General features: G+C 38.3%; 2 protein-coding genes across 2 annotated transcripts; both read left to right on the forward strand.

Moving 5' to 3' along the window:
• Positions 1-1,343: 1,343 nt before the first annotated feature.
• On the forward strand, positions 1,344-2,021 carry SMCO3 (single-pass membrane protein with coiled-coil domains 3). Its single transcript, XM_007944466.1, has one exon. It carries the CDS (start codon positions 1,344-1,346, stop codon positions 2,019-2,021), a length of 678 nt encoding a protein of 225 aa, XP_007942657.1.
• A 4,502-nt stretch (positions 2,022-6,523) lies between these two features.
• WBP11 (WW domain binding protein 11) lies at positions 6,524-26,905 on the forward strand. The gene is made up of 11 exons (XM_007944467.1): positions 6,524-6,587; positions 8,313-8,344; positions 10,316-10,409; positions 17,199-17,395; positions 18,654-18,787; positions 18,980-19,179; positions 21,257-21,448; positions 22,500-22,601; positions 23,011-23,304; positions 24,265-24,447; positions 26,472-26,905. Exons 1-11 carry the CDS (start codon positions 6,524-6,526, stop codon positions 26,903-26,905), a joined length of 1,926 nt encoding a protein of 641 aa, XP_007942658.1.
• The last annotated feature ends 782 nt before the right edge of the window (positions 26,906-27,687 follow it).

Raw genomic sequence — 27,687 nt, forward strand, 5'->3', positions numbered from 1 at the left:
GAGCTCCCAATGGCCAAGTGTACTATAGACTATTCTAAGTGATTTATTTCCTAAGTTTTGCAAATGTAGAATCACAGAGATAGACAAAACTGCATTGGGTCCTGCATTATGTCTTTCTCCCCAAGTAAAATTTTAATCCAAGATGTCTTGAATATCTTACTTTTAAAAAGTGTTTTCTTTCTTTCTTTTTTTTTTTAATTATGAGTTGGGTCAAAGTTTACAGAGCAAATTCACTTTCCATACAGCAGCTCACATACACTGTCTCATGACACTGACTGACTGCAATTTCCCACAATGCAACAGCTCCCTTCCCACTTCCTCCCCATAGTTACCTCTTCCCTGTGTCCCTCCCTGCATGCACACCTGCCCCCTGAGCTGCCTCCCTGTGCATACACAGCCCTTCTATTCTCCCATGACTGTTTTCTCTAGGGAGTGTATCTACCTGGTATAAATGTTCACCTCATATGCCTATCTTTTGTTTGGATGGAAGCCACAGGAGTAGTTCAATTCTAGACCTGAAGGGCAGCTAAGAGCCATAGTCTCTGTGGTTCCATCAGGCTCTATCAGACCAGCAAACCTGGTCCCTTTTTTTTTTTCCCCCAAATGATTTTGAGTTTTGTCCCACATTATTCTCTCCCCCCCAAAAAAAGAAAGATGGTGAAAAGAGTGTTTTTTTCTGTTTTTGGTTTTAAGATTCTAATGCTGTGTGTGGTCTTTGGATGTCCCTTAGGTTTGAAAAACAAATAATTTGCCTGTACAAAATACATAAAATGATTTGAGTACTGTAAATTAAAATAACAAAGTATATAAACACAAAATTTGATACTAACAGCCCTGAAAACTCAGAGATCTTAATATTCTTCTCACCAAACTAATTAACTCCAAATATCAAATAAGTAAATATGGTAGGACTATTCGATAATGGTGACCTCGGGTGAGGAGGGCAGGAACGACTAGTATTCAAGAGCAAACAATTTCAAATTAGAGTCTGTTTCAAATAATGGTTATTAAATATTCCTGGAAAATAAACATACATATTAATAATCATTTGCTGGATAAACACAAATATTTCCTATCTAAAATTTACTCCACCACAAAATCTAATGCTTCAATTTATGTATTAAAGGATTCCATTTTGCTACCCACATTTTCCATACACTGCCTCCAAGTTTCATAAACTTGTTTTAAAGATTATGTTGCATTTTCTGAAGAATTTCTCAAACAGCATTATCACTATTTTGCTATGGAGTAAAAAATTTCCTGGTGAAATCTATAGATAGCAGATATTTTCCAAGATTTTTAGTGAGGATTTACTTTTTCATTTTTCAGAGATATTTGAAATAATGGCTCAGAGTGACTTCCTCTACCCAGACAACCCGAAGAGGAGGCAGGAAGTAAACCGTCTTCACCAGCAACTCCTTGATTGCTTATCTGACAGCTTCCATGCCACCAATAAGCTGATTGGGGTTCTAAATATGCACTTGGGGTGCAGGTTGGCCTCAATTGAAATGAAAAGACATGGCACCATCAAAGAAAACTGTGATATCATCATTCAGGCCATGATGAAAATTCAAAAGGAACTGCGAAAAGTTGATGAAGCACTAAAAGAAAAACTAGAGCCAACCCTTTACAGAAAACTTCAGGACATTAAGGAAAGGGAGACAGAGAAAATAGCAATCGTACAAAAGGTTATTTCAGTTATCCTGGGAGAAGCCACTTCTGCAGCCAGTGCAGTGGCTGTTAAACTCATAGGCTCAAACGTCACAACAGGCATAATTAACAAGTTGGTCACTGTTTTAGCTCAAATTAGTGCTTCTCTCCTTGGTAGTATTGCAGTTGCTGTTCTTGGCCTTGGCATAGATATGATCATCCGTGCTATCTTGGGAGCAGTGGAGAAAACGCAGCTTGAAGCAGCCATCAGAAGTTATGAGAAGCATCTGGTAGAGTTCAAGTCAGCCTCAGAGAAATACCATCACGCCATTACTGAGGTCACCAATACAGTGAAACGCCAAATGAAATGAACACCCATTTTATTTCTTACTGGAATATTTTTCTGCTTCCCTCTCAGTAATAGTGTTTTGCTTCCTTGAATAGTTTGATTTTTCATGTCCCTCCTATATGAGCATAAACAGGGTAAATAGTTGGGAAAAGAGGATCAGACATGCTAAAACTGAATGACTCTGGAGTTTATTTTGGGGGTGGTTTTTTGTTCTTTTATCAACAACCAATGCCTGGATTAGTTAGTACTATACACTAGGAGTTTTCTCACCCTGCACTACCAGATCAACATTAAATACCAGTACATAGGTCAGCACATGGAGGCTTACCCTTTATAACTGCCAGTCAAAATTCTTAAAATTTACATTGAATGCAGTTTTGCATTTCAACCACTATCCTCAGACATCTTTTAGTTCTAAGGGGACATACTTAGAAAATTCTGCCTAGACACAAGCCTTTGAATGGAATTGAAATACGACCATATTTTTGACCATTATATTAAATCACATTTTCTGTAAAATGGAAGATATTAAATATTGGTTACTACCAATATGCTTCAGTGATGAAGAAGCAATGAATGGCTCCATGATGATAACTAGCTACACAAGACAATCCAGATAGATTAATAAGATGAAACTAAAAATATAAAGGTTCTTTCTTCAATTGCAACCAACCCTGACCAACTTGTGGTGTGATAATAAAATATCCTTCAAGTGAATGTTTGAACTGTCTCGAACATTTAAAAACCAACCAACTCAGCTACAACATTCATAAAATGCACTTAACATCCAGGAGAGGCGGTCCCTAATCTTTTAAGAAATTGCCTTTTAAAGGAAAGTAATAATTTATTACTTTTTAAGTTTTTAGAAAAAGAAAATAATTTTATTTTTAATACTAGCAGGAAAGAGGCAGCTTCCTTTGTTGTATGAAGCTTTTGGGCCATTATGCAATTTCAAGAAAACTCAGAGGCTGTAGAGGCTCAATAGTACAGTTGAAACTTAGTGCAGCTGGGTGTATTTTCTAAACCTTTCAGCAATTAGTCACTCCCAGTTGAGACTCTTTCAGGTTCTACTCACAAAATTAATAATATGCTGTTGATGGGAGAATGTGTTTGTTATATTTGATTCTGGTACTGAAGTACGAGAAATACCTTTAAATAAAAAATAATCAGCATATCTCAACAGGCGAAAAGCTAAACGACTTATTTTTTCAAATGTACTCTTTTTCTCTTCCTCGTCATTGCTTTAATTAGTTGCAAAATATCACAATTTAGTTTACCTAAATTATTTTCTTTTTTATCGCTTGGTTTATAAGCTTTGACCTACGAGATGTTGCGGGAGCTCTGGTGGCATAATGCCTAAGGCATTTTTGTTACTGCTCTTTCAGGAAGTCAAAATTCAGTCTAAAAGTCAAATCAAGAATTTAAGACAATGGTTAGTTTAGGTATAGGACTTACAACACTAAGTGCACACGTATATATATGTTCTGCTAAAATAGTATGTATCCCCATCAATATTTTGAAAAATTTTAAATGGGTCAGAATCGGCCTATATCTAACTTGTTTTCCTATAGGAGGTACTCAGTTTAAGATCAGAAATAACCAAGTACGTCCTTTAAGAGCAGAATTTTTTAAAAAAAGTTAAATTTACCTTTAAGGGAAAAAAAAAAAAAAGGCCGAGGAGGGAAGCTCAGGGAAAGTTACGACAGAATAGAAGGAAATGACAAAAAAATAGAGAGAATTGAACAATCCAGTATGTATAGTGACATCATAGAAGACCAGTGAAATGACCAGTTGGGAAATAATCAATACAAATCAACTCGTCATTCCTAAATTTAAAACTGCACATGTAATACCTCATTTTGCCTTCAAAAAATAATCCTGTGTATTAGCAACCTGGGGACTTAATACGAGTACTAATTCGTTCATATCTACAAATGCTGTGCGTCTACGGTTTCATTGCTTAATTCATAGATGAACCAAGCGCCCACGTAGAATTAACCAGGCCCACCAAACAATGCCAAGTTAATACTTCCTTAAGGACCGCACTGCCACGTTCGTAATTAGAACCTGGAAAATTTTAAACCTAGCACAATTACCATGATATAGACACAGTGCAAAACACAGTCCTATGTTAAAGATATCTTGATTTGTATTGATTATTTCCCAACTGGTCATTTCACTGGTCTTCTATGATGTCACTATACATACTGGATTGTTCAATTCTATCTTTAACATGGGAGCTCTGGTAGCATAGTGGCTAAGTCACTTGCCTGCTAACCAGAAGGCTGACGGTTCAAACCCACCAGCCACTCCTCGGAAGGAAGGTTGGGCAATCCTACTTCAGTAGTGATACTGCCTCGGAAACCCAAGGAGGGCTCGCTATGAGTCGGGGTCGACTCCCCGGCAAACAACAACATCCTTAACATACGGCTCTCGGATGGCGCAATATATGGCACTCCCGGAAATTAGGTGAAGCTGCATCCCGGGAACAGGGTGACCTTGTGTAAGCCAATCAGATATCTGCCTTGCTTCCTCGTTCTGATTCCTATTGGACTTCAGAAGTGCCACTCGACGTGGAGTCTTCGTATTGCGTAAAGGGGGTGGGCTCTTAGAGGATAGCCAACCAAATCAGTTGGAGAGGATGGCCATAGAGTTATGGGGCACTCTCTATGGTTCCACGGAAGGGAAACGCTGAGAGACCATCTGCCCTAAAGGATAGGAAGTGACGTAAGTATGGCGGAGGGGCGCGCGGTTTCAAGATGGCGGTGGCTGAGTGGCTGACTGGGAGGCAGGGGTGAAGGCCCCTACGAAGCAAGAGAAACTGAGAATCCTCTCTGCCCACTTATCGCAGTACCGGGAGCCCAGCAGAAGTGTGAGTGTGCAGGATTGCCTCACTCAGCCTTTTCCTTTCTCCAGTCTTTTTCGATGTCCATGAGCGGATTCCAGGCTCCTCTGCCCTTTTCCTCTCCATTTTTAGGTTGTCCTGGGTCTCAGACTGCGGGACTCCTGGGTCTAATACGGTGCTGCATCCAGCATTGAAGCGACTGATTTCGCCCGGGTCGGTTAGCGCCGCCTCTTGTGCACGTTGACCGATTACCTTAGGGTTGACGTCTAGTACCTTGAGTCACGGTCAACCGTCGCTATGGTTTCGACAGTTGCTGCTGCTGTTATGGTTGCGGGCTCCGTTCCATTGGAGCCTCTCTGGCTGTTGAGAGTTCCTTATGGCTTCATGGCTGACTCTCCGGCGGCCTCTGCTTTTAGACAAAAAAGTAATTTGTGCAGACTAAGGTTCCAGAGTAAGGATTCTCTGTGATTCGGATCTGTTTAATGTTTTAGTTGTGGGAAGAGAATGGTCAAAAGATGAGCCTGAGGATAATTAAGAGAGGAAAGCAAAAAAAGATTCAGGCCGTTAAATATACGAGAACTTACATTTGCACTTTTTGCTTGTCCCCTCACCCCCACATTTTTTCTAAGAAACACACTCTTAATTTATTGCCACTGGAACATCTCTGAAAAATCTAGCATAAATCAGGGCAGTTGAATACTTAACTGAAAGAGAATGAACTCTAATCACCTCGTCTGACAAATCCTTTATAAAGTAGGACACAAAGTATGATTGTATTGTCTACCAAAAAATTTACCTCATGGTCTTTTATCCCCATCCTTTTAAAGTGTCTATGTTCAAAAGGAAGGAAATTTGTTACTGGAGAGAGTAAGTTTCTTTCACAAAGACCGCAGATTAATGAAAATGTTGGCTTACAGAATATTTGCCCTGAAACATAATCATTCTTTTCTGGTGCTTTTAAAAAAATGCAAATCAAGTCAAGTAGGTACTTGTGAGAAAAATATGTCTCTTAATAAATATGAAAGATTATGGAAGTTCTCAATATAATTTTAAATATTTGAATTTTTAGTTTTAGATTCTAATGTGGGAATCAAGAAGTATATCTGAATTAAAACTAAATCTGAATGCAGTATGCCTAAATAACTGTCTTGGAGGTTTGGGAAATTTACAGCATACCTGCCAAGAAAAACCAGGGAGATGGGCACGGGTGAACTATTTGTCTTTAAGTCCAGATTTTATTAACCCCCAGTGGCTTTTACTTCCTTTGTCACCCTAAGCACAAATAAAAGAAGGATGTAGGAAAAGAACTAAAGGCTTCTCATGTTTGTGGTTTGTGCCATATTGAAGTATTTTCTGGTTGATCTTTTTCAACTGACAGTAAGTGCTACTATGATCCATAACAAATTAAATTGGTGATTCAGACCCATTACTTTCTAAATAATAAAGATCGAATTTTGGGTGGGCAAGAAAGTTGAGGCCATCTTTCTTGGACACTAACATCAAACTTAGGGAAAGCCCAAGATCTCCAAAACTTCAGAGGAGTGTTTCTTGTCAGAGGTGTATGAACTTCAGGAGGAAAACTCTCATAAATATAGAAAAAAACTAATCTCTTTCTCTGTCTTTGCAGGCTTGTCCCCTTTTCCTGCCCCCCAAGTAAGTAAACCTGCCAGATTGCCAACATGGGACGGAGATCTACATCATCCACCAAGAGTGGAAAATTTATGAATCCCACAGACCAGGCCCGTAAGTGTCCATTAAAGTGGAATGATGAAGCAAAGATAAAGGAGTGGTAAAAACTATAGTATCTGTATCACATTTCAAATTAAAATGGTTTACAATGTAGGGAAATTGGCTTAAAGCTTTCTTTTGGAATTTGGAGTTTTGAACAAGTTAGTTTTATAAACTTTTGATTAGTATTATATGATTTCTTTTCCCTTTCAAACCAAATCAAACTCACTGCCATTGAGTTGGTTCTGACTCATAGCGACCTCTCCTTGGGTTTCCAGGGCAGTATCTCTGTGGAAGTAGTTTGCCTGGTCTTCCCAGGAGTGGCTGGTGGGTTTGAACCACCAGCCTTCTAGTTAGCAATCAAATGCCTTAGTACTGTGCCACCAGAGCTCCCTCTTTTCCCTTTAGATTCATAATTACTATCGTTTTCTTTTTTATTGTGATTTGGGTGAAAGTTTACAGAGAAAATTCATTTTCCATATAACAGTTCATACACATTTTATTTTATGACATTGATTGCAATCCCCACAGAGTAACCCATCTCTTCCTATTTCCTCCCTGTAGTTACATTTTTCTTGTGTCCTTTGCTATGCATTCCTCTGAGCTATCTCTCTGCGCAAAACTGCCCTTCTGAGCTCCTATGGTTGGTTGGTCTAAGGAGTATACCTGCCTGGTGTAAATGTTCACCTCATATGCCTGTCTGTCTGTTTGGCTGGGAGCCGTAGGAATGAGTTCATTTCCAGGCCCAAAGGATGACTAGGGGCCATTCTCTCAGGGGTTTTACCAGTCTCTGTCAGACCAGTAAGCCTAATGTTTTTTATGATTTTGAGTTTTGTTCCATATTTTTCTCTGACTCTTTCCAGGATCTCCTATTTTCGTCCCTTTCCAAGAAGTTGACAGTGGTAGCTGGGGCACCATCTAAACTAGTTCTTATGGCCTCAGGGTCATCTAGCCTGAGGTTCGCATGGTCCACCAATCCCTTGAACTAATTATTTCCATGTGTCTTTGGTTTTCTTCATTCTTCTTTGCTCTGGATAAGGAGAGACCAGTTGTTGTGTCTAAGATGACCACTTGCAAGTTTTTAAGACCCCAGTCACTACTCACCAAAGCAGGATGTAGAACAGTGTTTTTGTGTAGTATGTTAGCCAGTTGAGCTTGATGTGTCCCACGACCATGGCCCCAAGCCCACAGGCCCAAAACTCACTCATAATTATTTTTATAAAATATCACAAGATATTTTTTTTATTGTCACAATCAGAGAAGTATTATTGGCATGTGAAATCTGTACATATTGCAAACAGTTAACCTACTCAAATGTTAACCAAAAGGTTAGAGGTTCAAATCTATCCAGAGACACCTTGGAAGAAAGGCCCAGAAATCTGCTTCCCAAAAATCAGCCAGTAAAAATCCTATGGAGCACAGTTCTGCTCAGACGTACCTGGGGTTACTGAGTCCGAGTCATGACAGCAACTGTTTGTTTTTAATGGCATCTATTGTGGGGAGAGGCAGGGATGCTGCTATATATCCTATAGTGCACCAGACAGCCTCCTACAACAAAAAATTATCTAACCCCAAATGTCAGTAGTACCAAAGTTGAGAAACCTTGCTATCCACCATAAAAACTTAACTACTGTATGTCTTCCTAACTTAAAGGTCCTCTTAAAGTTAAAAATGTATTAAATTGAAAATGCTAATATCAAGATTTGAAAGTTTTATTATGTCTCCCTCTCCCTTTTAAAGGAAAGGAAGCCCGGAAGAGAGAATTAAAGAAGGTAAGATTTCAGAAAAATCTTATGTAGCTATAAGTGTTGCTTGACATATATTGATATTTGGGACCAGTGGATTTCAAAATGACATTTCCAGTTATTTATCAGAAAAGATACTTTATGCTTCTTGTAACAAACCATAAAATTTACTGAGCCAAAGTACTAAGAAACTGAACTGATACAACTTTGTAAATAGGTTCATGGCAGATTATCATGTCTTTTTTTTTTTAATTTGATTATTTTTTCCAGTGAGTTAAATACGTATTTTTGAAAATATTTTTTTCTTTTTTGCTATTTATTAAAATAATTGTTTTGATCAAAGTTGCTAGATTGTGAGTGGAAATAAGTATGCTAAATTGCTTTGTTACCAGTTTTTCTACTTAGGTAGCTGTTGCATTTGTGGCAGAGTGCTTCTCAAGAATAAGAGAGAATTTATTTCTTAGTCTCATGCTTTAACAGATTAAGGAAATTCAGATATCTAATATTTTTCAATTATGTTTTCTTGTTTCATTGTTCAGCATTAAAACTTGTGAGACTTTTCTTTGTAAGTTTAGAATTTAGCTGCAAGCTTTGTTTAAAAATATAAATAAATTTTTAAGTAATTGCTAAAGATCTCACAAGATTAGAACAGATACTTAGCTTAAAAATGCATATCTAATATATAATGTTTATCTTTTTGACAAAAGTGGAAGAATTTTTTTTTTTAATTTAATTTTTATTGTGATTTGGGTGGAAGTTTACAGAGCAAATTCATTTTCCATGTAGGAGTTCATACATGTTTTGTCTCATGACATTGACTGCAATTTCCTACAATGTAATAACTCTCTTCCCACTTCCTCCCTGTAGTTACTTCTTCCCTATGTCCTTCCCTCCCATGCACCACCGCCTCCTGAACTGTCTCCCTGTGCATACACTGCCCTTCTGTTCTCCCGTGATTGATCTCTCCAAGGAGTGTATATACCTGATGTGAATATTCAGCCTATATCCCTGTCTTTTATTTGGCTGGAAGCCACAGGAATAGGTTCAGTTCAGACCTGAAGGGCAGCTGGGGGTCATAGTCTCAGTGGTTCCATTAGGCTCTATCAGATCAGTGAACCTGGTTTTTTTTTTTTTTTTTTTTTTTTAAATGATTCTGAGTTTTGTTCCACATTGTTCTCCTACTCTATCCAGAATCTCCTACACAGACCCCCTCCGAGAGGTTGACAGTGTAGCTAGAACTAGAACCATCTAGTTCTTCTGGTCATACAGGCTGAGGATCACATGGTGTACCAGTCCCTTGGACTAATTGTTTCCAGGCATCTTTGGTTTTCTTCATTCTTCTTCCCTCTGGGTGAGAAGAGACCTATCGTTGTATCTAGATGGTCACTTGCAAGCTTTTAAGATACCAGTCACTACTCATCAAAGTAAGATGTGGAATAATGTTTTTGTGTACGTTGTGCCAGTTGAGCTTGATGTCCCCTGAGACCATGGTCTGGAGCCCACAGGTCCAACTACTCACTCCCTCCAGTAGGTAGGTGTGGCCAAGAAGTCATCACAACCTTGTCCCTTGTCAGCTTTACTATATACCTGGACATTCTTATAGAACACACGAATACACTTGTAGATGCATCATCTGCCAACCCTATACATGGTTGTGGGCACACTGCCCCCTGTCTAGACATACCTGATTGTTCAGACTGTCTACCATCTATCCACCCATAGATCAATGTTTGCCTCACTGGCAATGCAGTACTGTATGTGCAAAAGGGTTCATCTCTGTTGTCTATCTCCCATGCACTTCTCTATGTCTTCCTCTTCCTCAATGAAAAGTAGAAACATTTTTGAGAGCAGAAAAATAACTTTGTTTCTGGAAATTGAAACAAGTGTTCAGAAACCAGAGAGAAGATAAAAATTGAGTTTAAATCGATTCTTAAACCATATTAAAATAAAAACTCACAACTGTCCAGGTTGTCTACATACTCTTTCATTTTTCTTAAGAACAAAAAACAACGCATGATGGTACGAGCTGCAGTTTTGAAGATGAAGGATCCCAAACAGATTATCCGGGACATGGAGAAATTAGATGAAATGGGTAAGAATTTATAAAAAGGCTAGATTTTATTACAGGTACAACAGTCTAACCCATGGGCAGGAATGTAATAAGTGAGCCAGTATAGTCAAAGAAAGAAAAGCATAATGGGATTTGACACTTGGCTTTACTGTCAGGGAGACCAAGGAGAGTGGTGGGAGGCTAATATAAATTGAAGAGCTTCTTTCCAATAATAAAAGGGAAGCCCTTGTTAAGCTTCAGCTTAGTAGTATTAGCAGATAATGAAAATCCAGTTTGACCAGGTCATTACTAAAGTCTGGTTTATGAAATTACATTGGGTTTGTTTTTTTAAAAAATGTTTTCAACCATGTAAATCTAAATATTAGACCTTCATGAATATTTTTCCAGTAAAAAGAGCCAGAACGGTAATTGACCATTTACTAAGTACATGTATATATATATATATATATATATATATATATATATATATATATACAAATACTTACATAAATACTACACTAGGATTTACTTCTTTTCATTTCACATTGCATATATTTTTCTTGAATTTTGATAATGCAGCTTTAGTGTCAATGCTTTGTTTTTACTATAATCATTTGGTAAGGCCATGTTTTCTTTCCTTAATATCTACATTGCTTGAGAATCATCTGTATATTGCTTCCACTGGAAATTTTATCCCAGTCCAATATTATCTACTTTGATGTTAGAACACTGGGGTTTTTTCCCAGAAGCCTGTAGACATGCAAGAATAAAATAATGTACTTAACTCACATATGCTCTTCAGCTGTCACCTTTTTGCCAATTTTGCTGCTGCTGTTTCTGCTACCTTTTTTAATTGGATTTTACTGCAATACTTAACAAATTTTGTTTACAAAGATACCAAAACAAGGTTAGTGATTTTCCTAAAAGCAGGGAGAAAATGAAAGAGGTGCAGTGGGACTTCTTGGTGATAGATTAAGTGACGTTCAGAAAATCCAGACTTGTAAAATGTGGGGTTTTGGTATTACAAGATTTCTGAAATAATGTAGGAAGCCCTGTGGCACTATCCTGGCAAGAGTTGATTCAGGCAGCATGATCAAACATACTTCTCAGTTCAGCTATAACTGGTTTGAGTTTTTGCCTCTGGTCTAAGCATTAAGGAAGAGAATTACTGTCCCTAAGGTTTCATGATTTTCTTGTTAGGTGTCAGCAAGTCAGTTGACTCATAGCAGTCCTATGTACAATAGAATAAAAACACTGCTGGATCCTCTGCCATCCTCATAATCATTGCCATACTTGAGCCTATTGTCACAGCCACCATGATAGTCTATCTTGTAGAGGGTCTTCCCCTTTTTCCTTACCTTCTGCTTTACCAAACATAATATCCCTTTCCAGGGTCCTTTCTGACAACGTGACCAAAGCACAAAAGATGATGTCTAGCCACTTTCGCCCTGAGCAACATGCTGGCTGTACTTTTCCAAGACAAATTTGTTTATTCTTCTAGCAGTCCATAGTACATCCAATATTCTTTGCCAGCACCAAAACTCAAATTATCAATTCTTCTGTGGTCTATTCGTTGTCCAGCTCTCCCATGCATTTGAGACTATTGAAAATATCATGGTTTGGGTCAGGCACATCGTAGTCTTAAAAGTAACATCTTTGCTCTTTAAAACTTGAAGGAGGTCTTTTCCAGCAGATTTGTCCAGTGCAGTATGTTGTTTGATTTCTTGACTGCTTCTTCCAATGTCATTGATTGTGGATCCAAGTAAAATGAAATTCATGACAGATTCAACCTTTTGTCCATTTATTATGATGTTGCTTTTATCGGTCCAGTTGGGAAGATTTTTGTTTTCTTTGTGCAAAAAGGGCAAGGAGGCCACATGTTCTGACCTCCTCTAATCCCACAAGAGGAAGACAGGGTTACCAGCAGTAACCCAAGGCCTATTACTGCAAGGCCAGACATGCCGCCTCCCTCCAGCCCTTTCACCAACCGTTCCTCTCCAAGCACCCACCACCTCTTTCCTGGGTTCGATAATTCGCTGCGGTGGCCACACAGAGCTCACAGATTATGGGGTTTATTAGGGAAGCACCACAGGCTACAATTCAAATTCAGGGAAAATGCTCAGTCTCTCTCCCAGCCCACCGTCCCTCAGCCAACAATCTCTCACAGTCTCTTTCTCAGCAGTGCTGGTCCCTCGGTGTCTCACTCAGCAATGCGTGTCTCTCGTGTCTCTTTCCCAGCAACATGTGTCTCAGGAGCCCGGGTCATACGTCTTCCTCAACCAGCAGTCAGAGAGAGAGTTCTGCCTCCAGGAGGCCTCCTTTTGGGCCCGGAAGGGTGGTCAAACTAGCCAATCATAGCATCAGAACTCTAAGCACCTGAGAGAGAGTGGGAACCTCCCAGAACATTGTATTGTGCCACACCCAACAGAAATAACCCAGGTGGATAGCTTCAGCAGTCAGAAGCTCCTCAGTCGCTCATAGAAAATCCCACCTTGGAGTTTACAAAGACTTATGGGTAGAAAAGCCACACTAAGTAATTTACTACACCGCACTTTGTGATGAGTTGTAACCCATTCTGAAGGCTGTGATCTTTGTTGTTTGTCAATAAATGCTTAAGTCCTTTTCACTTTTAGCAAACAAGGTTGTGTCATCATATTGCAGGCTGTTAATGAGTCATCCTCCAGTCCTGATGCCATGTTTTTCATATAGTCCATCATCTTTGATTATTTGCTCAGCATACGGATTGAATAAGTATGGTGAAAGATACAGCCCTGATGTGCACCTTTACTGATTTTCAACCATGCAGTATTCCCTTGTTCTGTTTGAACAATTGCCTCTTAGTCTATGTACAGGTCCTGCGTGACCACAATTAAGTCTTCTGAAAGTCCCATTCTTCACAGTGTTACTCATAATTTGTCATGACCCACACAGTCAAATGTCTATGCATACTCAGTAAAACACAGGTAAATGCCTTTCTGCTATTCATTGCTTTCAGCCAAGATCTCTTGTTGCACATTCTCTTCTGAAGCCAGCTTAAATTGCTAGCAGTTCCCTGTACATGTACTGCTGCAACCGTTTTTGAATTATCTTCAGAATTTTACTTGCATGTGATATTAATGATATTGTTGAGTAATTTCCAAATTGTGTTGGATCACCTTTCTTGCAAGTGGGCAAAAATATGGATCTCTTCCAGTTGGTTGTTCAGGTAGCTGACGTCTAAATTTCTTGGCATAAATGAGTGAGCACTTCCAGCACTGCATGTGTTTGCTGATACATCTTAATGAGTATTATGTCAATTCCTGGGGCCTTGTTTTTTGCCAGTTCCTTCTGTGCAGCTTGGACTTCTTTCTTCAGTACCATTGTCTCTTGATCATATGCTACCTCCTGAAATGGTTGAACATTGCCCAATTTCCACGTCGAATATGGCATCTTTTGCCCATAGAATCCTTTAATATTACAACTTGAGATTTGAATTTTCTCTTCAGTGCTTTCAGATTGGGAGATGCCAAGCATGTTCTGCCTTTTGGTTTTCTGATTCCTGGTCTTTACACATCTCATTATATTTTACTTTGTCTTCTAGAGCTGCCCTTTGATATCTTCTCTTCCGCCCTTTTACATTTCATCATTTCTTCCATTTGCTACTGTCTGTTCAAGAGCAAGTTTCAGAGTCTCTTCTGACATCCATTTTCGTCTTTTCTATCTTTCCTATCTTTTTAATGACATTTTGTCTTTTTCATGTATGATATCCCTGATGTCATCCCATAACTCATCTTCATTTGTTGGTCAGTGCATAAAATCTCTACTTGAGATGTTCTCTGAATTCAGGTGGGATATAATCAAGGTCTTATTTTGGCCCCCCTGGACTTGTTTTAATTCTTCAGCTTCATTGTCAACTTGCTTATAAGCAGTTGATGGTCTGTTCCACATTTGGCCCCTGGCTTGTTCTGATTGATGATATTAAGCTTTTCCATTGTCTCTTTCCATGGATGTAGTCAGTTTGATTCCTGAGTATTCCATCTGGCAAGGTCCACGTGTATAGTCATTGTTTTTGTTGTTGAAAAGAAGGTGTTTGCAATGAATAAATTGTAGGTCTTGCCAAATTCTATCATGCAATCTCAAGTCATTTCTATCACCCAGACCATATCTTCCAACTCTGAATCCTTGTTTTTTTCCAACAGTCACATTCCAATCACCAGTAATTATCAATACATCTTGATTGCATGTTAAGTCAATTTCAGATTGCAGAACCTGCTAAGTCTTCAGTTTTTGGCATTAGTGGTTGATGCACAAATTTGAATAATGATAGTATTAGCCTGTCTTTGAAGGCAAATGGATATTATCCTATCATTGACAGCATTGTACTGCAGGATATATTTTGAAATGTTGTTTTTGACAATGAATGTAGCACGATTCATCTTCAGTTTGTCTTTGCCAGCATAGTAGACTATGTTGTCATTGTTACGTGCCGTCGAGTCGGACCTGACTCATAGTGACCCCTCCTTGGGTTTCCGAAGCAGTATCACTACAGAAGTAGATTGTCCAATCTTCCTTCCAAGGAGTGGCTGGTGGGTTGTCCAATTCAGAATGGCCAATACCAGTCCATTTCAGCTCACTAATGCCTAAGATGTCAATATTTATGCCTTGCATTTCAATTTTGACCACTTGCAATTTTCCTCAATTCATACTTTTTGCATTCCATATTCTAAGTTATAATGGAATTTTGTAGCTGTTTTTTCTCATTTTGAGTCATGCCACAGCAGATGAAGGTCCAGAAAACTTTACTCCATCTGTGACATTAAGGTTGATTCTACTGTGAGGAGATAGCTCTTCCCCAGTCCTATTTTAAATGCCTTCCAACCTGAAGGGCTCATCCTCCAGCACTATATCAGACAGTGTTTCCTTGCTATTCATAAGATTTACAGTGGCCAGTTTTTTAGAAATTAACCTGACCATGTCCTCCTTCCTAGTCTTATTTGAGTCTAGAAATGCCACTGAAACCTGTGAGCATGGGTGCCCTACTGGTATTTGAAATACCAGTGGCATAGCTTCCAGCATCACAGCAGCACACAGACCACCACAGTGTGACAAACTGACAGACGAGTGGTAGAAGGTATCATGCTATCACCTATTAAATCACCCAAAATGATTTGTTTTAAAAGTAGATAATAGCAATCACAGACTTATTGAGTACTTACATGGGTAGGTAGCAGTTATTTTTCCATGCTGTTTTATACTTAATACCATCTTGGGGTAGGGAAAACCATTTTATAGATGAAGAAACAAGAATTGATGAGATTAGATGAAGTGGCAAAGCTGGAACTAAATGTCTAGCATTCAACACTTATTCATTATGCTATACTTTAAATGGTATGATATAAGAATATACCTTCTGGATTTGAATAAATCATCAAGGTTAATAGTTAATAGGATTTAGGGAAGAAAGTAACTATTCTTTAAAAAAAAAAAAAGGAAAAAAGAAGGGTATACTGTTTATCAGGGCTCTAGTTACAATTTATTAAATTCAAAGTAGTTCAGACAAAAAAATAGTATATATTGACTCCCCTAATTGGGGAATACAGAGGAAAGCTGACCTTGGAAACCCAGTTATCATCTGGACTCTGCATCTGTCTGATCTGTTCTTTGTTAGCTTTATTTGGTATTGCTGATGAACTTGGGATCATAGGTGGAGCATATATGTGGACTTAGTAGTGGTTGAGAGACAAGGTGATTGAGAGTCAGCTCATTTCATCCCTACTTAACACCTCCAGAAAAGTATGTGAGAACTTTTCTCCCACATCTACATTTAAAATCCCAGAGAAGGATCTAATCATAAGTCAGTTGATCTCAGAGTTAGTTATTTGCAAGGGGCTAAGGGGGCTATATTGACTAGGCAAGCCTAGGATTTGTGCTTACCCTTTTGAGTCAGGAGGCCTGAAATAACCCCATGATGACACTCTTGGTCAGTTGACAGAGGAGGGTTGTCCAAGAGCTAGTCAAAAACACAGGTCTATTATAAAAACCAGGAAAGACCATTCACTAAAAAAAGACATCATGTTTGGTAAAATGTAAGGTCAGTGAAAACTAGGGAAACCCTCTGTGAGATTGATTGATACTGTGGCTGCAAATAACAGTAATTATAAAATGATAATTAAGTGCCTGTGGAAACCCACACATTGCTGTGTATTTTATTTATTAATTAATCATCAGAGTTTTGTTGTGAAGTTGTTGCTATCCCCATTTTCTAGATAAGGAAACTGAGGCTCAGAGTTAAAGTACCAAAATTCTCAAAATTAAATGATAGGACCAATACGCAAACTCAAACCTGTCTAATTGAAAATTCAGTATATCCGATTTTCAACATAGAGGAGTGAAAATTGATTTTTATTGTAGTGATGATGAAAGTCAGTTAATTAGGTGATATTTCTCAGAAAAGAATATCTATGGCCATTTTAAAAGGATGGAATTTTAATAAATATCGTAGTTCTTTTGAATGAAACTGAAAAAAGAGTATTAAGGAACATATATAGAGGTTCTTACTAATTATACAAACCAACCGAAAAACCATACACACTGCCATCGAGTCAGATCCAACTCACAGTGACCCTTCCTTGAGTTTCCAAGGTGGTATCACTACTAGTAGATTCCCCAATCTGCCTTCCGACAAGTGGCTGGTGGGTTTGAACTGCCAGCCTTCTGGTTAGCGGTCAAATGTCTTAGGCACTACACCACCAGAGCTCCTTTTATATTATTATTATTATTAGTTATATAGCCTGTTAACTTAAAAGTGACCTTTTTGTGTATCTCATTCTCTTACCTGCTTTTCCTTATCAGAGTTTAATCCAGTACAACAGCCACAGTTAAATGAGAAGGTGCTGAAAGACAAGCGTAAAAAGCTACGTGAAACGTTTGAACGTATTCTACGACTCTATGAAAAAGAGAATCCAGATATTTACAAAGAATTGAGAAAGTTAGAAGTAGAATATGAACAGAAGAGGGCTCAACTTAGCCAATATTTTGATGCTGTTAAGGTAACTGAGTTTATTTATTTTGAAAGAAATAAATGCTATACTGAAATTTGCTCTTAAAAGTTAATGGGAGAATTAATGTTGAACCTCTTACTCTTGGCAGTTTCCTGTTAAACTAAACATTCACCTACCCTGAGAGTCTATTCCACTCCTAGGTATTTATACAAGAGAAATTAATCCATCTGGTAACACAGTTATAACCAAAAACTGAGAACAGTTCAGGTGTCCCTCAGTAAGAAAATAGATAAACAAAAATAGCAAACTCATTGCCATTGAGTCAGTTTTGATTTGTAGCAACCCTGAAGGACAAAGTAGAATTGCCCCATACAGTTTCCAAGGCTGTAATCTTTATGGAAGCTACACCTTTCTTCCTTTCTTTTGCAAAGCATCTAGTGGATTCTTACCACTGACTTCTTAGTTAGTAGACAAGCATTTAACACTATACTACCAGGGCTCCTTAATGAATAAACAAGCTAGTATATTTATAAAATGGAATACAATTCAACAATTTAAGAAAAAGACGGGGAGGGGTGGGGAAATTATCTACTCATACCCAAAACAACATTGATAAATTTTAAAAGCATGCTGAACTTCTTTGTAGTTACTATTTGTATAAAATTCTAGAACAAGCAGAACTAATCTAGGGAGGGAAATATAACAATGATTTGCCTTGGGCTGAGGTCAGGAGTTGACTGGGAAGGGCCATGAGGGAACTTTCTAGGCCTATACATGTTTCAAAATTCATTGGATTTGTACATTCCATTGTAAATTTCACCTCAAAATTTTAAAAACATTAATGTATAATCTTTTTGTGAAGTAGATAGTCTGGGTCCCATTTTATAGATGAGGAAACTACAGTTTGGAGAAATGTAAAAACTTGCTCAGTGTTATACACATGGTTCATTAAAGAGATTCTCTTTCTTGGTATGTTATAGTCTTCTGTTATCTAGAATCTTAAATATGGTGGCTTTAGTGCTACGTACTTTAATGGTTGGACTTCCTCTAAACAGCAGTTATTTCAAGTCATAACAAAAAAGGATTAGTTGAAAATAAGGGGAGCAAAAAAACAGCTGAGTTTTGGTTCTTACAGAGAAGATTTCTTTACAATTTTTATAATCTTTGGAAGTATGGAAACTATATTTTTGCATGATACGTCTGTTACATAGAACTCAAATCCAGGTTTTGAAATTGCTGACCTTGAATTTTGAGGGTTGAGCTTGTGCATACTCGTATTGTACTATTGAAAATTAATCTGTTTCAGAATGCCCAGCATGTGGAAGTTGAGAGTATTCCTTTGCCAGATATGCCCCATGCTCCTTCCAACATCTTGATCCAAGACATTCCACTTCCTGGTGCTCAGCCACCCTCCATCCTTAAGAAGACCTCAGCCTATGGGTAAGGGAGCACTATCATAAATAACGTTTATTTAAAGTACCTCTTGACTGTCCAATGCTGAGATTAATGCAATGGAAAATAAAAGACAGTGATTGATTTAAATGTGAAATAAGAAATCCCTTGAAATTTGTTTAGAAGAGGAAGTAAATACCTTCTTACTATTAGGTAATTACTATAAGGTTTTCTTTACAGACCTCCAACTCGGGCAGTTTCTATACTTCCTCTTCTTGGACATGGTGTTCCACGTTTACCCCCTGGCAGAAAACCACCTGGTCCTCCCCCTGGTCCACCTCCTCCTCAGGTCTTGCAGATGTATGGCCGTAAAGTGGGCTTTGCCCTAGATCTTCCTCCTCGTAGGCGAGATGAAGATATGCTATATAGTCCTGAACTTGGTAAGGAGTGACTATGTTCCTTTTGCTCTTACTATCTTTTACTGTCATTTTTTATGTTGGCCCTGTTTGACATATTGTTCATTACTTTCAGAACTTAGGAAGTAAGAGTACTATACAAGTGCTCCATGAACAACATGAGTTTGGACTGCATGCGTCCACTTACCATGGATTTGTTTAAATAAATATATTGGAAAATTTTATCATTTATTATCATAAACTATGTATAAATTTATTATAAAAAGTTTAGATTTATAAAAACTGAGGCACACAAACACTTACAGACCATACATGGCATCATTCACAGTTGAGAAAAGTGTAAACAGATATAAAGGTGCGGTATTAATCATAGCTGCATAAAATTAACTTGTGCTTACTGTACTACTATAATAATCTCATAGGCACCTCCTATATATTACAGTCCTCAGGACTTAAATGTTCCATGGATCCATGATCTGTTTTAAACACCAAACAAAACACCAAACCCACTGCTATTGAGTCAGTTCCAACTCATAGTGACAGCCATTGTGTTTCCAAAACAGTAAACCTTTATGGAAGTAGATTGCCCTATCTTCCTTCCATGGAGTAGCTGGTGGGTTTGAACCACCAACCTTCTGGTTAACAGTCATATGCCTTAGGCACTGCACCACCAGAGCTTGCTTTAAACACCATGTGATGCTAATCATATCAGTGTGAGGAGTTGTTTCCAGTAATTGCACATCACAGTAAAAAGTCATCTCTGGTGGTTCTTGCATATCTGTAGTTGTGTTTAGTGCAATACTGTAAACTTTGAATAATGTGAGACGCATACAAAATGCCACTAGTGATGATGGAAGTGCTTCCAGGAAGCAGGGAAAAGTCATGATATTATAAGAAAAAGTTGAATTGCTTGATATATACCATAGATTGAGGTCTGTAGCTGCTATAGCCCACCATTTAAAGATAAATGAATTCACCATAAGGACCATTGTTTATTTGGGGAAAAAAGGAAACTTATGAAGCAGTTGCTACAGCTACACCAGCAGGCAAATGAAAACCTTGCAATTTTTGTGAAATACTTTTTCTTGTATTGAAAATGGAGCTTTTACGTGGGTGTGTTGTTGTTGTTGTTATGTGCCATCAAGTTGGACCTGACTCATAGTGACCCCTCCTGGGTTTCCGAGGCAATATCACTATGGAAGTAGATTGCCCCATCTTCCTTCCGAGGAGTGGCTGGTGGATTTGAACCACCAGCTTCCTGGTTAGCAGTCAAGTGCCTTAGGCACTACGTTACCAGCACTCTCATGTGGGTATAGGATCTCTATAAGTAAGGCCTACCTATAGACTCTAATATGATTCAAGAGAAAGTGAACTCATTATATGACAACTTTAAAGGAAGGTGAAGGATCTATAGCTGGAGAATTTAATGCCAGCAAAGTATGGTTTAATAATTTTGGAAAGACGTTTGTCTTGAAAAAATGTCATGATAACACACAAAGCAGCTTCTGCTGGCCAAGAGGCAGCAGACTAGTTCCCAAATGCCATTAAAAAAAAAAATCATTGACAAGATAGGATATCTGCCAGAGAAGGTATTTAATGCAGAGGAAAGTGTTCTACTCTGGGACAAAAAAATGCTACAAAGGACATTTATTAGTAAGGAAAAGAAGTGAGCACCAGGATTTAAGGCAGGAAAGGGATAGGCTGACAACTGTTTTGTGCCGTGCAGTTAGGTTTATGATCAGGACTGTTTATGTCATTAGTAAATCTTCCAGGGCACAGGAGGCAATTAGTAGCTAAGTTTTTTTGGAGACAAAAGGTATACACAGGTTTTCGAGTGCAGGAGGTTGGTGCCTCTAACCCCCATGTTCAGGGGTCAGCTATATAGTTGGATAAATCATGGGATTTACCTGTGTGTGTGTGTGAGTGTGTCTGCATAATTTCTAAATGGAATTTGTTTTCAAATGTGAAGATTTTGGAAGTTTTTAACCTTTAAGCTATTATATTCTAAGTAGTTAGCATAGTATTTTTCAGTATTTCTGGGTACCATGTGGTAGAGGATCCAAACATTACTTTCTCCATGCTCCTACCCCCCCATCTTCAGCTCAGCGAGGTCATGATGACGATGTTTCTAGCACCAGTGAAGATGATGGCTATCCTGAGGATATGGATCAAGATAAGCATGATGACAGCACTGATGACAGCGACACTGACAGATCAGATGGAGAAAGTGAGGGGGATGAGTTTGTGCACCGTGATGATAATGAGAGAGACAACAATGAAGAAAAAAAGTCAGGTATGTACAGATGAAAATTCCATGCTATTGATCAATAGCACATAAACTGACTGTCCTAAGTTATTAATGGATCTATGAAAGTAATTTTTAACTTCTTAAAAGCAGAGATTGTAGCTCTGTTCATCTTTAAATCTCTACAATTTGAAAGTTTTTTATAGGTAGCAAATACTTAATAGATGAAAAATAAATTATCTAGGTAATAAAAAAAAAGCCTATATAATAAAGTCTGTCTTTGGGGGAAAAAAGATGATAGCTATTCAGCAGCATAAAGATATACTTTAACCATAGGTATGTTTAGAGAAGAAAAAATAACCACATGAAAATGTTAAGAAAACCATATTCATGTTGATTTGTTTTGTTTTTTAAAATACCTGCATTTTAAGCCCTTTGATTTTTGTGTTCATGGTATCTCACATGAAGTAGAACCATAATTAAAATTTAGGTACACCTATGAGTGGAATGGTGATGCTTTAATTGTAACCTATTATGTCCATCATGTATTTTATGTGTTTATTACAAATTTAAATTGAGTTATGTATACTTTTAAGAGGTGGTTATAATATTCACCCTTTCGGAAATTTTCAAGCATTTATTAATGAATTGCAGTAGTTCCTGAACTGCACGAAACATACAGTAGTACTTTCTCACCTCAGTAGTTTTGGAGCTTCATTGGAATTGTTTTTGTAGCCTACTGGAGAATCTTTAGTATTGGTAATGATAAATTTTTCCCCTAATGTTTCTTAGGAATCATGTGGTTGTAAATGAATAAAGTAGTTTAAAAAATTACTTTAGGTAGTGGGTAAGAAAACTTCAGGTGGAATGGGTAACAAAAAAATAATAGAAGACTTATATGGGAACTAGTACTAGAAAGTAGAAAGCATATGTTTAACACTAGGTTGGCAATTCATTTACTATTACTAATTTAGGTATCTTTTTCTGTGCTTACCATCTGCCAAGTAGTGGGGCAGCAGTTGTATCTGGTATTTTACCATGTGTATTATATGATAAGCATTTACGAATTTTGTTGATTCCCACCCTCCTGACACCTTAGGTCTGAGTGTGCGATTTGCAGATATGCCTGGAAAATCAAGGAAGAAAAAGAAGAACATGAAGGAGCTAACTCCTCTTCAAGCCATGATGCTACGAATGGCAGGTAAGATAGGGAATAAAGAGTGAGTCACTTTTTAGTATTTTTTTGTGCTAGTTGCTTTACATACGTTTTCACACTTAGTATCTCAGCAACCCTGAAATAAATAATAAATCCTTGCATTACAGCATTTAAGGCTTGGAGGCATTAAGGTAGATTTTCCAAAGTTACACAGGTAGGAAGTGATTAAGCTAGCATTTAAATCCAGGTGTTGTGTCTTGTGTTCTAAGATCTCTTCATTCCACTATGCTACACTAGGAGCGAGGAGCAGAATGCTATCTGTTTCTTCCACGTCTAAGTATTCTTTTGAAGAACACTATTTATTAATTTTAAGAAAGCATGTATCAACAGGCATGCCATTCTATAGGCTACAAATTGAGTCAACTCCATTTACCTGGTGTAAAATTTCTTTCAGGTCAGGAAATCCCTGAGGAGGGACGGGAGGTAGAGGAATTTTCAGAAGATGATGACGAAGATGATTCTGATGATTCTGAAGCAGAAAAGCAATCACAAAAGCAACATAAAGAGGAATCTCTTTCTGATGGCACATCTACTGGTTCTTCACAGCCGCAGGCTCCGCCACAGTCTGTTCCTCCTTCTCAAATACAAGCACCTCCTATGCCAGGACCACCACCTCTTGGACCACCACCTGCTCCACCTTTAAGGCCACCTGGACCACCTACAGGCCTTCCTCCTGGACCACCACCAGGTAAGCACTCAAATAATGTGAATAAATGTCAAATTTATTCAAGTCAAATGAGGTTGGAGAAGATGTATTTTGTTTCTTCTTAGTGGGATTCTGTAAGAAATAGGATTTTCAAAGGATAAGTGAAAAACTTAATTATTCCTACCATACTTGTATATAACTCGCTTAATGCTTCTGATAACCACCCGTTTTTATCCAAGTTATTCCTTTTTAATTCTTCAGTTCTGATTACAGCAAGCAGAAACTTGACCATGTAACTGAGGCTTTCTTCAGTACTACTATTTAATATGATAGGTTGACCCTGTTCTCAGTTGGTATCAGATGAGTTAGGGCACAGTTAATTCTGTCTCATGCTCCTTGCTAGGTTGGGAGTAGTTGGATAGCAGTATAATCTTTATAGTCAGAAACGTGGTGTTCAGTAATTTAGCTGTTCTCCTGCTTCAAAGGTTAAAAAGCTTACTTGCAATTCAAAACATCATATAGAAGCTTTTTTGGCTCTCTATGACTGCTTCTTCATCCTACAGTCAATCAGTTGAGTTCATCCTTTTTTGATTGATGTAGTGCAAAATTACCTGTCTTCTGCTGTCATTTTCGGTGGTCCTTGCCTATACCTTAATGAGTTTCAGGGTATCCTTAAAGCACCCTGCTTTATATTCCATTGTTAGTTTTTACTGAAACCACTTAAAAGTTCTTCTCATCTTTGTATATATTCGTCCAAGCAGAGCTGTGATTGAAAATGCATTTTGTCAATTCTGGAAAATAAGTGAAGTAATCCACATCAAATTCAGAACCCTTGCTCTGGTGTAGGTATTTGTTGTGTAAATTCTGTTTCCACATATGTTTCAGTCAGTTTTTGAAGTTAACCTGATTTCAGATTAAAGTGATAAGTCAAGCCCTATTTTAGTTACCTTCATACTATAATTATTATTTCTTGACATTAGTTTATCATCTTTCCCTTTTCAGGAGCACCTCCGTTCCTGAGACCACCCGGAATGCCAGGCCTCCGAGGGCCTTTACCCCGACTTTTACCTCCAGGACCACCCCCTGGCCGACCCCCTGGCCCACCTCCAGGACCACCTCCTGGTCTGCCTCCTGGCCCTCCTCCTCGGGGCCCCCCACCAAGGCTACCTCCCCCTGCACCTCCAGGTAAACCTTTCAATTTCTATGATAAAAGCTTAAGTCTACTATGTATTTCATCTGCTTTAAGGTGTGTTTTCACATTTCAGTATCCTAAAATTAAGGCTGTCTTTCAGTCAATGGCGTTTTTAATTGCTTTTGGCCTTGATTAAAGTCAAGTTCTTCCAAAGAATATTTGCATTTCATTCTGTCGTTTGAGGGACTTCTCCTAGCTAAAGACCACTTTGGATTAAATTCTCTATTTTTTTAGGACTACCTATGTAATTATGAATTAAGCCCATATCTGCATAAGGACCATAGTACAGGGGAGATTCCCCACACACACACACACCTCTTCCCAGTACCAGGGTAGACATTCAAGTTTCCTTGTGGTCTTTATATACATGGCAAATGTATTTTTGGTTTGCTAGATTGAATGCCTCAATTTAACACGAAGGCCGCCTTTTAGTTCCCCTACTTGAACTTTCTATGTTAGTCTTAGAATAATTAAGTGTTGTGATCTTAAGGTTGATGAAGTATGGTACTTTATAGTCAGTCTTAAAAGTTGTATTTGAAGAAAATTAAAATCAGCATTTCTTGATATGTTGTTGTTATGTGCCATCCCATCGAGTTGGACCCAACTCATAGCGACCCTCCTTGGGTTTCCAGGGTGGTATCACTACAGAAGTAGATTGCCCCATCTTCCTTCTGAGGAGTGGCTGGTGGGTCTGAACCAGCAGCCTTCTGGTTAGCAGTCAAATGCCTTAGGCACTACACTACCAGAGCTCCCTCTTGGTATGTGGTAATGATATATCTGAACCATCAGTAAGACATGCATTCTTTTCCAGTAATGGTGACAGATTATGATTATTTACATTGATTTATTCCTATCACATGTGCATGTAATGACTGACCAGGTTTGAAGTTGTATTTTCAGCCCATTGAATACTTTGGGGAGGAGAGGGAGAGGTGAGATGGTGTGAAAATGAGGAAATAATACATGGGGATAAACTTCCTAATTTGGCCTTAATAACATTTGCACTATGCAGCTAGAATAGAAGGCATTTAACTGCTAACCAATAGGTAGGCTGTTCAAACCCTCCGGCCACTCCATGGAAGGAAGATGGGGCAGTCTACTTACATAAAGATTTACAGTCTCGGAAACCCAATGGGGGTTTCTATATGAGTGGGAATCAACTCAGTGGCAGTAGGTTTGTTAAATTTGAAGTAATACTTGCAACTAGTTGGTGTTGTTAGTTTTACTTTGTTTTAGAGTACTGCATTCTTTATAGAGGAAGAAAAACAGATGTTGTAAGTAGTACAGATTAGATTATAATACATTAATTAAAAAAAACCTATTGCCATCAAGTTGAATCCAACTCATAGTGACCCCCATTGGGTTTCCTAGGTGGGTAAATCTTTACAGAAGTAGATTGCCCAGTCTTGCTTCTGTGGAGTGGTTGGTGGGTTTGAACCACCAACCTTCTGGTTAGCAGTCAGATGCCTTAGACACTGTGTTACCAGAACTCCTTAATACAATAATACAGGCTGCATATTCTTCTTCTAAATATAAGGATACAGACTGAAGGTGAATATGACTTTATAATAAAGTATTTCTTAATATAATGATATAGTCCAGAAGTTTAGATCACAGGCAGCATGAAGCTTATTTTCTGTAAATCATCGTCCATTTAAAAAATATATGTATCAACTTATAATTTTAATATCTTTAATAGTTACCAGTTGCTGTCTATTTGCCATTTGTTACTAGTTGCTAGAGTAAGTCTGTTCTAACTCAGGGTGACCCCATGTGTGTCAGAGTGGAACTGTGATCTGGTAGGGTTTTTAGTAGCTGGTTTTTCAGAAGTACAGTGCTAGGTATTTCTTCTGAGGCATCTATGAGTAGACCCAAACCTCCAACTTGAACCTTTAACCTTTCAGTTAGCAGTTGAGTACAGTAACTGTTTGCATTATCCAGGGAATCCATCCTTAATAGTAGTTAAATTTTATCAGTTATTGTGATGATCATTCTCCCTGTTTTCTTCATTATTTAGGTATCCCTCCACCTCGTCCTGGCATGATGCGCCCACCTTTGGTGCCTCCACTTGGACCTGCCCCACCTGGGCTTTTCCCACCAGCTCCCTTGCCAAACCCTGGGGTTTTAAGTGCCCCACCCAACTTGATTCAGCGACCCAAGGCGGATGATACAAGCACAGCCACCATTGAGAAGAAAGCCACGGCAACCATCAGTGCCAAACCACAGATCACTAATCCCAAGGCAGAGATTACTCGGTTTGTGCCCACTGCACTGAGAGTACGTCGGGAGAACAAAGGGGCAACTACTACTCCCCAAAGAAAGTCAGAGGATGATTCTGCTGTGCCTCTTGCCAAAGCAGCTCCTAAATCTGGTCCTTCTGTTCCAGTTTCAGTACAAACTAAGGATGATGTATATGAAGCTTTCATGAAAGAAATGGAAGGGCTACTGTGACAGCTTTTGATTATCAGATCAGGCTTCTGTTCACATCAGTGGTTCATGGAAAAAGAGGCTGTTATCAAACTTAGATGAATGAGCTTCTTCCACTGTCAGGGTGTTTTCTAGTTTCAGTGCAGGAATATCCTAAAGTTTAGCCTTGGTCAGAATTTACTACATGTAAGAGAATATTTCATTCAAAATAGATTGGGTTATTAAAGCAGTGCTGCTAATATCATTCCCTTTCATACCATTTTCATGCTGTTTCTTTTCCTCCTCCAATTCTTTTGAAACGTGATCAGGGGAGTCTTAGTTACTTATTTGTTTTGACTCTCTTGTGTGCTGTGGGCACTGGAGTAGAAATTTCTGAGAAACCAGATAATTTCATCCCACCTTGGCTTTTGTGTTTGAGCTACTTCTTGTAAATATTTTGTAATATTTTACTTGTAGTGAAATGGATCACAATGTCATTTCCTGTTACAAAGCAGGATTGTGGGAAGAAAATGTACAACTCTGATTAAAGTAATTTCCCACTGACCTCAACTTTGAGTGTTTCATGAGAAAAATAAATAAATGTTCCACACCAAGATATTCTCTGTTACTGATAATGTGTAAACTTGATACCTGCTTTATGGGCAGAGAAGCTACGCACACTCGTTTTAAGGAACTGTCGTTTCTGGTACAGAGTGAGATTCTTAATGAAAATGTAAAGACTTAAGTTTTTAACTTTGAGGAATAAAGAGAAATAATTATTTTCCTTCAAGATTATCATACTGGCCTTAGGAAAATTGAGAGGTCAA

The sequence above is a fragment of the Orycteropus afer genome, unplaced genomic scaffold (genome assembly GCF_000298275.1).
Source record: "Orycteropus afer afer isolate SDZICR_OR568_19922 unplaced genomic scaffold, OryAfe1.0 scaffold00126, whole genome shotgun sequence".
NCBI lineage: Eukaryota > Metazoa > Chordata > Mammalia > Tubulidentata > Orycteropodidae > Orycteropus > Orycteropus afer.